The sequence below is a fragment of the Triplophysa dalaica genome, chromosome 20 (genome assembly GCF_015846415.1).
Source record: "Triplophysa dalaica isolate WHDGS20190420 chromosome 20, ASM1584641v1, whole genome shotgun sequence".
Lineage (NCBI taxonomy): Eukaryota > Metazoa > Chordata > Actinopteri > Cypriniformes > Nemacheilidae > Triplophysa > Triplophysa dalaica.
The window spans coordinates 15106846-15119763 of record NC_079561.1 but is presented as its reverse complement, the minus strand read 5'-3'; the positions used below and the strand labels follow the sequence as shown (position 1 = coordinate 15119763).

Sequence of the window (12918 nt, the reverse complement as noted above, 5' to 3'; positions counted from 1 at the left end):
GTATTAAGATGTTATATGTAAAAATGCTAATCACTTACTTCATCTCTAAATACTTTGGCCTGCTCCTCACAACAGATAAGATTATTGACAAAGCCGAAGACCTGCCAATGAAACAGCAATACATATTCATAAACACAAGCTCAGGTCAACTCCCTTCAAAGTTAAAAGAAATACTGCATGTGTTGCCCACTATTTTAAACTCATTACATGTATAAATATATATAATACGAATACAGGATCCATGTTTTAAGGCACAAAGTGACAGCAGGCTACTATTACTGCTGTTCATTGCTGTTAATATGAATCAAACAACAAAAGAAAATCTCTCGGTTACGGATGTAACCTCCGTTCCCTGATGGAAGGAACGAGACGTTGTGTCGAGACAGAATGGGGTTTGAACTTGAGAACCTATCCTCTCTGATTGTACTTTTAAAGGCCAATGAACTTGGCGAATGGTAAGGCATGCCAGTCTCCACCCCGTACATACGGGTATAAAAGGAAGATGGCGTGCCCATTCATTCACCTTTTGGGGTGAGGAACCTGAAAGGCATTGAAACATTGCGGCTGAAACATGTAGCCTAGTGCATCCCAAATGTTTCAACATTAACATTTTAATACAAAATTATAGTAATTATGGGCTTAACATTTTTTTTGGGAGGAGGTGGGGTAGTGCACAATAGGCCACTGTGGTGCAGCCTAAGGTTTTGTCCTTTTATACTTGAAGTAGTTTTGAAACCCGTACTTTTAAACTTTTATTTGAGTAAAAAGCTTGAGTTGATACTTCAGCTTCTACAGAAGTCTTTTTAAACCCTTGCATCTATACTTCTACTTGAGTAATGAATGTGAATACTTTTGACACCTCTGGTCATCGACTAGAGAGTCTTACTAACGGCCGTACAGGCGGAGACCTGATGAAGGGGTGATGGCGCTTCGCAGGCATACACCGCGCCGGCCACCGGTCTTACCTGCCATGCAAGACGCGGGCTGACTCAGGCTCTACAAAAAGGTTTTAGAATCTTGCAAAAGTGTTGGGCATAGCCCAACCCGCAGCTCTGAAGATGTCTGACAGAGAGGCACCCTGAGCCAGTGCCCATGAGGAGGTTATACCCCGGGTGGAGTGAGCTCTCACTGCAAGATTTGTATCGGTACGCCAAAGTGATGGCATCCACAATCCATTGCGCCAACCTCTATTTGGAGATAGTGCTCTTCTACTGTCCTCCAAAGCAGACAAAGAGCTGCTCAGAACTTATGAAGCTCTGCGTGCGGTCCAAGTAGAGGGCATATACAGGACACAACAGGTGTCCAGGGAGGCGAGCAGGTCCACCTGTGCCTGCCCGAACTGCTCCCAAATGAGCTGGAATGCGCTCGTTGGTAAGGCACACCAACATGGTGACGGAGTCTAGTTCCATACCGAGATAAGAGATGCGTTTTGCCAGGGAGAGCTTGCTCTTTTCCCAGTTAACCTGTAGGCCCAGTCGGTTGAGGTGCCGGAGCACGAGGTCTCTGTGCGTACACAAAAGATCTTGTGAGTGCGAGCCAGTAGTTGAGATATTTGAGAATACGCACGCCCTGCTCTCTGAGAGGAGCGAGAGCAGCCTCCATGAGAGCAACCTTGGGGCGGAGACTGGCATGCCATGCCAGTCATTTGCCTTTTAAAGTACAATCAGAGATGATATGTTCTCAAGTTCAAACCCCATTCTGTCTCGGCACAACGACAAGAGACCGACGTAAAGGGAAATAGAGAATTACTCACTGTTGGCTCAATAACTTAGTAGCTTAAAAAGGAATTCATACAGTGAAAACTGTTCTAGTTTTACAGTCTGTAGTGACAAATCAGCTCAACAAAAGTAACTACTTTTTGAGGTGTCATATGTATGCTATACTTTTGACCATGTGTGAATTCCTTCACCGTGTTCTGTTAGTGACTTGTGCCCTTTAATCACCATTAATATATTTGAAACCATTGATTAAATTACTTCTAGAGCACAAATCTAATCACTTAATTTAACAAAGAGTTATTTTAGTTGAATAATAAAAGATGGACAACGTGGTATCAAGGTCCCACCCATACTCCCCACACAATGAATCACGCCAGAGTTAATTATTAAGTATTTGTATCTCTTTGATTTTACTTAAACAATATTTTTTTGAAAATGTATGGAGTCAGATGGCTTAGAATCAATATAAATCTGAAAATTCTGAAAACAATTCGATTAAATCAAATCAATAGTATGTTTATGGTTTAATTATTAAAAGCTGCACAACAAGCCAGATAAAATAAGTTAAATTGCTTTTGCTGTAAGAATAATGTAAATATACAAACAAATGAGAACTTCACACTCCAATTTGCAATATTATTCTCTTTCTGTCTAGAGACGGTTAACTAGAAGAAGCAATTGGACAGGTCGGTAAAAAGGTGGTGGCCGCCTTCTGCTACTGGAAGAAGAAACTGGATCTTTCGCTGCTCAGGAAGAGTATGACTGGCCAAAACACAAGTGCTGAAGTGACACAGAGCTAGGTAGGACCATAAAGACAAAAGTTTGGGATACCTCGAGGAAAAGTATGTTGACCAAGCCATGGCTGATCTTCTTGACATGCCATGCCTCGTTGACCCAAGCTGTGGCTAGCTTTTGTCAAACAGGCCCACCACTACTACTAACCATACCTGTCAACATCTTGGTACCAAAATCTGGGAGACCCAGGATTACCTTCTGGGAGGTTCCATGTTTTCCCGGGGCTGTTCGCAAAGTCTGTCGTTGGTCTGGAGTTTCATGGGACAAATAACAAAACGGGAAGGTGGTGGGAGATGGGATTGAAAAATTGGAGACTCTTGGCCAAAACGGGAAAGTTGACTGGTATGCTACTAACCTAGAGGGCTTGAGTACACAGCAAACTGTTGTGAGGGAGCTCTGCAAATACTTTCTGTCTACAGATGTTGATAATGACTTCAAACCTCTAGATTGGTGGAAAGTCTATCAAAAAACTTCTCCAGAGTAAGCCAACTGGCACAACCCTACTTGTGCATTCAGGCCACAAGCTCCCTCTCTGAAAGGGCTTTTTCATATTGTCATATGTAAAGGGCATCTATGAATCCAGACAATGTTGGTGAGCTTGTATTTCTTGTCAGAAACCTCTGGGTAGTGTTGGGCGATATTCTCTATATTCAGGGCAACATTGTTACATCCCGCTGCAACCTTTTAAACGAGAGAAAGTAAACTAGCTGTAAGTCAATATCATTCATCCAAATGCCTCATTGATGCATGCGTGCGCTGTTCTTACTTGATTGTCAAACGGGACAAACTTGTGCGCTGGTTTTAAACCCTCACGCGCATTGCAATTCCTGTAAGAAATGCATCACAAACTCTCTCGTGAGTGGAAAACTCAAACCCAGCACATTACAAACTCTCTCTGGCATGAGGAAAGATCAGAGCGCATTACAATCTCTCACATGCATGGAAAACTCAAACCCTGCACATTATAAACTCTCTCGGACGAGAGGAAATTAATTTGCAACATATATTTGCAAACAGCCAACTATCGTCCAATGAATCAGCTTTCGCTGATGTGTCCGAGTCTATAATGTCGATAGACATTAGTATCATCAATCAGGACAACCCTACCACTGGGACCTCCAAACCTGCTCCTGGTGGGCTACCGTACTGCAGACAGCAGCTCCAGCCCTGCTTTAGCACACCTGCCTGTAATTATCCAGCAACCCTGAACCCCTTGATTAGCTGCTTCAGCTGTGTTCGATTGGGGTTGTAGCAGCAATCTGCAGGATGGTAGGTAGCCCTTTAGGAGCAGGGTTGGAGTTCCAGAGCCTGTAATAGGGTCTCATGAACCCTCAATATACCCGCCCCTGTTAAGATGTGTTTTTGTTGTTCCTCACTCTTTTTGTTTTCTGCACTTCTTTTATTATCTTTATCCTGGTTGAAGCACTTTTGTTTCAATCTACAAGAAAAATCAGCCCATGTAACAGTTTAAAGTTAAAGATATTAAAAATAATAAGGTGAATCTGAGTCTTATTTTTATTTGATCGCGATTTCATAATTCTTGTTTGTATAAATTCTAAACACAAATAAAAGGTTAACATTTATTTATAAGTACTGTTTTTATTTTCTAAAATAAAATTTTTCAAGGTTTCAAATGTTCCTGCTCACCAGCCTTCTAATTACTTACGCACCTGGCACCCATCTCTCGGACTATTCAAATACTCTCACTTGTCCTTTGTTCTACTTCTGGCCTAGTTGTCAGTTTGTCTTCCTAGTGCCATACCCAGTTGTTATCGTATCTTCCCTATGGATGTATGTGCTTGTGGATAATTGACTTTATTCCCGAGGACCTCGTACTCTATTTACCCGATGATTATATTTCGTGCTTCCTTGATGGATTACGTGTTTGTGGATATAGAATGTGTTCTCTCCGTTTGTGTGTTACTATTAAAAAACCCTCATTCTACAAACATCTGTGATCTTCCCTTTGTATGTTGTGACATATTGTGGGCATTCTTGGCTGTTTTAAATATTGTTCAAATCAATATCAGAAATATTTAGAAATATATTGTAATATAAATGTTGAATATATCGTCCAGCCCCATTTAGAAATATTTGCTTCCCCTTATTTCGAGACCGTGGTGTGTCCTGCTTCTCTCCCCTACAGTCCTGGCCCTCTGTTTGTTTTTTTCCATTATCTTCAGGTGGGCATCTGGAGCCATCTATTTGGTCTGTCTGTCCATCCACATTTTGTATTGCCTTCCTTTGTCCACCATCTTGTACTTTTTTGTTCCTTTCCAGTTGAAGTGCTGTGACTTGCTCCCCTGATTAGTCTGTCTATCTAAACCTCTGTGTTTGTTGTCTGGTATTGAGTGAGCAAAGTTAAGCTCTTACAGTAATTGCTCCAACACACATTTAAAGCCATTTAAATCAATATTGGCTTATTTTAAAAGCACATTTATTCAATAGTTTTTATCTTATTACTTGCATAAATTTTTTATAGAAGCATTTTACACAAAATAACAGTAAATAAAGTGATTACCTCTTCTACAGTCCAGGTAGCTACTTGACTTGCATGAATTCCTGCAACTCCAGGCAGTAATTTACAGTTCTGCTCCCAGCAGAGAGAGAGAGTGCGGTCAGCATTAGCTGTGAATGCCGTCATGAAGAGAGAGGGGTACTTGGCTTCAGATGTCATATCTGAAACATACACAATATATGATATAATTATTAAAATATTCTTGCGCATGAACACCAGGGGTGTCCAAAGTCAGTCCAGGAAAGCCTGTGTCCTGCAAAGTTTAGCTTCAACCCTAATCAAACACACCTGAACAGCTAATCAAGGTCTCACAAAGCAGACCAGAAACTTCCAAACAGGTGTGTTAAGCCAAGCTGGAGCTAAACTCTGCAGGACTGCGGCCCTCCAGGACCGACATTGGACACCCCTGATTTAGACAGTGACTTTCTTTAACAATATTCAAGTGAATACATATGCACATTAAACGTACAACTCACTCTGACTTTGCTGACTTTTGCGATATTTAGGGGGGCGACCAATCCTGTTGACAGAAAAGACACTGACATTTAACCCCTAATAGTCTTAATTAAAGTACACTTAATTTCATAAAGCTATCTTTTTTTATTATTTTACCTATGAAACCTCAAAATATTGAATGTCAAATACTATTTACTATAATACAAATCTTCATTCATTCACTAATTAACATTTTTGTGAAAACATCTAATGAACTAGCAATTACAGGGAAATATCCAGTGGCCACCACAAGGTTGTAGAATTCATTGACTGCACAGGCTAAAATCTTTAAACCATACTCTTAACTTCTTGATTTTATCAATATTACTTTTTATCTTGTAATATTATTTTAAATTTTTCACATTTTATCAAATTCTAGATTGAATCATTTGTGCTGTTAAAGGCTGTCACAACAGCCATAGAAAGCTCAGAAAACTTCACGAACATTAGTGTTACCATGTGACACAACAAGAAATGAATGTAAATAACATTTAAAGGTCAGACAATCTCATATTAATCTTGGGAGCCTATACAGTAGTATTCCACACGTCGTTTCTTCGAACACGAGCGGCTAGAGGTGGGACTAGTGGGGAGAGTGAGATGGAACTATAGCCGAGCAAGCAACATGTCATTACTTTAATCCCTTTGTGTTTTCTAATGTTACAACCCTGAATGTTGTAACAATATTTGGTATTAAATGCTAAACCTAAACCACACGTCAGCAGTCTGAGTGCAGCTATGACACGTCAGAGGGGATCTGGCCCTCCCGGTTGAGCCTGGTTTCTCCCGAGGTTTTTTTCTCCATTAATCAATCATTGGAGTTTGGGTTCCTCGCCACAGCAGGACAGTGTTGGCCTGCTCACCGGGAGACTGCATTCATTCATTTATTTATTTATTTATTTATTTAGAAATTAGATGTTATTTATTAGAATGAACTTACTCGTTGTATAAATACCATGCACTGTGCTGTGTTTTAACTTTTCTGTTTTTCATGTTTGCCCCTGTAAAGCTGCTTTGAAACAATACACATTGTGAAAAGCGCTATATAAATAAACTTGAATTGAATTGAATGATTGTTTCCTTTCTTGTGTTTGAGTCTGTGTTGCAGGAATGGAGGCTGTTAATTGGTTCATGGGTAACTTCTGATTGGTGCAGCTTTTTGGTGGAGGGTTTTAAAAACCTGTCCTCTCCATTCATTTTCAGCTTGCTAGCTTGCCAGCAGCTTGCTCATTTGTTGTCTCAGGTCTGTTTTTGTCCTGTTTTTGTAATTTACACCAAACTTTACACAGTTTTAATTGTCTTGTTTCTTTTTGGGACAGTAGGGCTCCAAGGCAATTTTTCTTTATTGTTCTTTCATTGTCATTGACTTGTTTATGTGGACAAGGGAGTAAGGGAAGTGTTTGTGTGAAAACTCATCTTAATTTTCTTTTCTTTTTTGTTACAGGTTATATAGAGGGAGTGGGGTTTTTAGTTGTGGGTTTTTGCTTGTTGTTTTGGCGTTTTTGGAGTCTGAAAGTTGTGCCCATTCTGTTTGTTTTCAATAAACATTTGTCATGATGAATTTTGGGTCTGAGACATCTTTTCTGTTGCAGCCTGGCCCTAGACGGGCCGTAACACTACATTATGTATGTACACGCCGATTGCCAACAAAACACAGATGTATGACTTAGTTTGACTTACCGTGTACAGTTCCTGTCCGGGATCCTTTGGCAATGGGACCGTGCCATCAATCAGTTTCAAATGATCTCCAAATCCAGCGTTATATTCCTCTATTATATATCATCCATCAATGAAATGCCGTGAATAAACAGACACACCTAAACTTTACTATCGCAAGAGTAATGAGCAGCAGCATTGGCCATCTTGACCCAGTGCAGATGATCTTGATGTTAATTGGGTCTCGGTTGGCTCATGGGTGGGCTCTTTCTTTCGCCTTGCCTTGCTCTTCTGGGACCATGGCCAATAAAAGGATTAGGATCCCTGTGACGACAGGGACTCGGTCACTGCAAAGCAGCACTTACCTGTTTTCCCAAAACCCACCTTCAATTCTCCTTGTGTTCTCCAATGATCTCCAAGTCTCCATGTGTTCTCCGTTGATCCCCTGTATTCCTCTGATCTACCAAGGCAATCTCCATGTGGCTGTTCACCTGCATTCCCAGTTCACCTGCATTCCCAGCTACAACAAAGACTATCAGTTATCATTCATTGTCAAATGACTACAGCTTTCCTTTAGCTCATTGGTAAGAGCATTGCGTTAACAACGCAAGGTTGTGGGTTCGATCCCAGGGGATTGCACATACCTAGATATAAATGTATAGGTTACTGCAATGTAAGTCGCTTTGGATAAAAGCATCTGCCAAATGCATAAATGTAAATGTATATAATGGATTCCATCGTGTCTGTACTACTCCATAAATCTCACCTGTTTGACTGTTTTGTCCCGAGTCTGCCTACCGTTAAAGAAGACCAACAGTCGAAAAGGTGATCCATTCCAGCAACGGCTCATTCTCTTCCTGCTAGTCCCATGGTCAACCCAGCGCCCTACTCTGGCTCAGCAGACAACTGCAACGGAGTTGCAGCCGCATCGTTTACCCACCGAGAGGAAAAAGATCACTTTCATGGTGTCCTTTCTTACAGGTCCAGCTCCCCAATGGGTTTGAGTTGTTAAGGCAGCAGAGTGGGCCAGCCACGCAATCTCATCGACTATCAAAGACCTGTATGGAAGACCAAAAGGATCCAAATCCCTAAACAAAGTGGGGTAAGAAGTGTTTCCAGAGATATTTTCCACTCATGTCCAGACCTGTTCCTTCCAGTCCAGGGATCTCTGCAAATTCTTTGTCTATCGAGAACCCCATTGAAAACCGATCGGTGGAAATTCCAGAGATTTATAACACTTTAGTGATGTCTTCTGCCCCCAACGAGCCTCCAAACTTCCACCTAACCGACAATGGGACTGTGCCATCGACCTCATTCCAGATGAACCAGTGCCCAGAGGTAAAATCTACTTCCATAACTTTCCCGAACAGAACGCCATAGAGCAGTAAATAGAAAAGGCGCTTCATCAAGGGTACATCAGTCCATCCACTTCCCCTGCTGCATTAAGATTCTCGGTTGGCTCATGGGCGGGCTCTTTCTTTCGCCTTGCCTTGCTCTTCTGGGACCATGGCCAATAAAAGGATTAGGATCCCTGTGACGACAGGGACTCGGTCACTGCAAAGCAGCACTTACCTGTTTTCCCAAAACCCACCTTCAATTCTCCTTGTGTTCTCCAATGATCTCCAAGTCTCCATGTGTTCTCCGTTGATCCCCTGTATTCCTCTGATCTACCAAGGCAATCTCCATGTGGCTGTTCACCTGCATTCCCAGTTCACCTGCATTCCCAGCTACAACAAAGACTATCAGTTATCATTCATTGTCAAATGACTACAGCTTTCCTTTAGCTCATTGGTAAGAGCATTGCGTTAACAACGCAAGGTTGTGGGTTCGATCCCAGGGGATTGCACATACCTAGATATAAATGTATAGGTTACTGCAATGTAAGTCGCTTTGGATAAAAGCATCTGCCAAATGCATAAATGTAAATGTATATAATGGATTCCATCGTGTCTGTACTACTCCATAAATCTCACCTGTTTGACTGTTTTGTCCCGAGTCTGCCTACCGTTAAAGAAGACCAACAGTCGAAAAGGTGATCCATTCCAGCACCGGCTCATTCTCCTCCTGCTAGTCCCATGGTCAACCCAGCGCCCTACTCTGGCTCAGCAGACAACTGCAACGGAGTTGCAGCCGCATCGTTTACCCACCGAGAGGAAAAAGATCACTTTCATGGTGTCCTTTCTTACAGGTCCAGCTCCCCAATGGGTTTGAGTTGTTAAGGCAGCAGAGTGGGCCAGCCACGCAATCTCATCGACTATCAAAGACCTGTATGGACCAAAAGGATCCAAATCCCTAAACAAAGTGGGGTAAGAAGTGTTTCCAGAGATATTTTCCACTCATGTCCAGACCTGTTCCTTCCAGTCCAGGGATCTCTGCAAATTCTTTGTCTATCGAGAACCCCATTGAAAACCGATCGGTGGAAATTCCAGAGATTTATAACACTTTAGTGATGTCTTCTGCCCCCAACGAGCCTCCAAACTTCCACCTAACCGACAATGGGACTGTGCCATCGACCTCATTCCAGATGAACCAGTGCCCAGAGGTAAAATCTACTTCCATAACTTTCCCGAACAGAACGCCATAGAGCAGTAAATAGAAAAGGCGCTTCATCAAGGGTACATCAGTCCATCCACTTCCCCTGCTGCATTAAGATTCCCCCTTCGTCTCATCCCGTCCGCTCTGTAATAGCTACGCGGAGCCAGGAACATCATGAAGCTGGACCTCAGAAGTATGTATAACCTCATTTGAATGCATGAGTGGGCGAGTGGAAGACAGACTTCATCTCACCCTCTGGACATTACAATTTCTGGTCATGCCCTATGGTCTACGTATTCAAAAGCTATATAAATGAGGTTTTCCGGGAGTACCTCCACCGCTTCATGCTGCACTACATCAACGACATCCCGGAATGAGACCGAACATCACCAACACGTTTCTGAGGTCCTCCAACAGCTCCACAAGCACCATCTCCCTTCATCAAGGCTGAGAAATGCACATTCCATAATACCTTATCAGTGATGAGTCATCACCTAGTAAAACAAAACGGTAAACCTTTTTAACGTGCAACAGCAACGTTTGAAGCCGGTTATTACCTGCTTTAATATAATATTTGTTTTTAAAATGTACAATTGTTTTTTATTTTAAGCTCATTTACAAAGATTACCATGCAAGATCATTTTACACTAAAATATGCAACTTTTACGACAGTGAAAACCATATACAGATCACATTGTTCACGCTGGGCAGACTATAACATTATAAACAAGACTGGGCTGTTCACAGCAGCCCAATTACTTTGAAGCATAGCCTCCTCGTTAATATGTCCGTCTCCTATGCTGGTGTGGAGGGATTGCCGGTTCGAGGCTCGTTCAGAGCGGGTGTAAGACTTGTGACACAGTCTCACATTGAGGCTTGCAAATTATTCGAGAACCGAAATTATTTTGGCGCGTTGCAGTTTTAAAATGTAAAATTTTGGCTGATGATGCGAAAACTATTTGCACAGAAAGAAGAACCCGGCGAAATACGCAAGCTTCTAACTTGCACCGCACGTTTTTGCTTGGTCGATTTAATGTTATGATCTAGCTTTCTTGTGGTAAAAAGGTAGTTTGAAACGAATGATACCAGAGTCATGAGGCGTAAAACAAAGAAGAAAGAAACAATGTTTTGTCAATGGTTTCTAAAACCTGTGGTTCCGGTAGGCTATCCACCGGTCTTATCACTTCCATGCCATGGCATATATTTCACAACATGCTTTCATTTTTAATGTTTTGATATGTTTAGACAGACCACGCTTTTACGACAATACAAATTATGAACAGGGCTTGTCTCTGAACGCACACTTGCTGCAGCTGCAACAATTAAAATAACTAATAAAATCTGACATTATGAAAAAGCCTACGGTAGAGACATTTCTTGATTTATGAAAACATATCCCCAAATGTATGTGAATGTAGCCTACCAATATGTATACCTGATTGTTTATAACTTAATTCTGAGTTTACATCGGAGAAACACAGCTGTGTTTGCAGTGGTATTCATTCTATTTGGGGGAAATATGCTGATAATCCAACAATATTATAGAGCACATTATTTAGTAACACTTCAGTATAGGGGGCAATTTTCACTATTAACTAGTTGTTATTAGCATGCCTTTTGTAATAAACATAAACTGTTTATTAGTACTTATAAAGCACATATTCTGTATGACCATACTGTACATCCCTGATCCTACCAACTACCTTACTAACTATTAATAAGCCACAACATAAGAGTTAAGTGGGGAACGAGTCATAGTTAATGGTTTGTTAATAGTGACAATTGCCCCCTATACTGAAGTGTTTAAAAACTAATGTGAGAGTGGGGTTTTGCCATTTTTTATGAATGAGGTCCATCGCAATAAACACAATCAAGAAGATGCGAAGAGTTTTGCAAAGGCAATCTGATCGCACTCTGCGCTGTATTTTTCAATTTGCACAAAACACAAAGCGAATACAAACATTAAGATCAGTATGCAACCCAGCAATAAATGAAAATATCAACAACTGTCCTTAATGTTTTTATGTTGAAAATGGGTCAAACCAAATAAAGCATTGATTGAATGCATGGAGCAAATAAAACATTTAAACCCTTGTTAAATGAAATCATGAATTAATTACTAGTATTAAATATAATTATTAGTGCCTGTGGATTTAAGTTCTTGTAACTTTGATTCCCTTTCTGTCGGTCTCTCGACATTGTGTCAAAAAGGCCAATGATCTTGGCGAATGGCGAGACATGCCAGTCTCAGCCCCTCACATACGGTATAAATGGAAGATGGCGTGCCCATTCATTCACCTTTTGTTCTTCGGAACCAGGGAAGCAAATGCTTAGCGAATTATCTCTGGGTACTACTGGATTTGTCCTGGTGTGTGCGATTTCCCCTGGGCATTTCGTTAGCGAGCCGAATGTTTCTACTAGAGCAAATTTCTAAATCTCCTACAGCGTGCACTTGCCGCCAGGCATGTCTCGCCTCTGTAATCTTGGGTGTGATTGAAACTGACAAGGCAATGCCGTGGACCGTCCAGGCCCCGTTACGCTCACCTAACCTGTCTCTAAAGGGCAGCAGTAGACCATCCCATAACGGTTCCACGCATCAGGGTTACAGCATCGGATGGAGACTTCATGGCATCAAACGCTGATGACTCTCTGGAAATCCTGGCTTCGGTCGGTCGAGCCCAGGATGAGTCTCAACTTTATATTTCCTCGAAGCCTCATGAAACCCAGCAGTTCCATCGAATAAAGGATTGCATAGTTGACTTAAAAATGTGGATGAGTAACAATTTTTTACTACTAAACTCGGACAAAACAGAAGTGTTACTTACTGGACCGAAAACTGCAATGCGTAAAAAATACTGAAAAATCAGAAAAATGCTTAACGATTGACGGATGCCCCATAAAATCCTCGTCATCAGCTAAGAATCTTGGCGTTGTATTCGACAGTACTCTGTCATTTGAAAGCCATGTCGCCAACACCTGTAAAATTGCATTTTTTCATTTTAAGAATATATCCAAATTACGTCATATGCTGTCACTGTCAGATGCAGAGAAATTAATTCATGCATTCATGACATCAAGACTAGATTACTGTAATGCACTTCTAGGTGGTTGCCCTGCGGGCCTATTACAAAAACTGCAACTGGTTCAAAACGCGGCAGCTCGAGTTCTTACGCGTACAAAAAAGTATGAGCATATAACCCT

General features: G+C 41.4%; 1 protein-coding gene across 8 annotated transcripts in view; it reads right to left on the bottom strand.

The window, feature by feature from the left end:
* l3mbtl1 (L3MBTL histone methyl-lysine binding protein 1) overlaps positions 1–12918 on the bottom strand; it is a 40148-nt gene that overhangs the window by 2998 nt on the left and 24232 nt on the right. For 6 of the 8 annotated variants that reach the window (XM_056733768.1, XM_056733765.1, XM_056733770.1 and 3 more), the window contains 3 exons: positions 5508–5551; positions 5035–5192; positions 39–101 (listed from right to left, as the gene is read on the bottom strand). In XM_056733768.1, the coding sequence (XP_056589746.1) occupies positions 39–101; positions 5035–5192; positions 5508–5551 (265 nt within the window). The other 2 variants (XM_056733769.1, XM_056733771.1) reach the window with 2 other exon arrangements.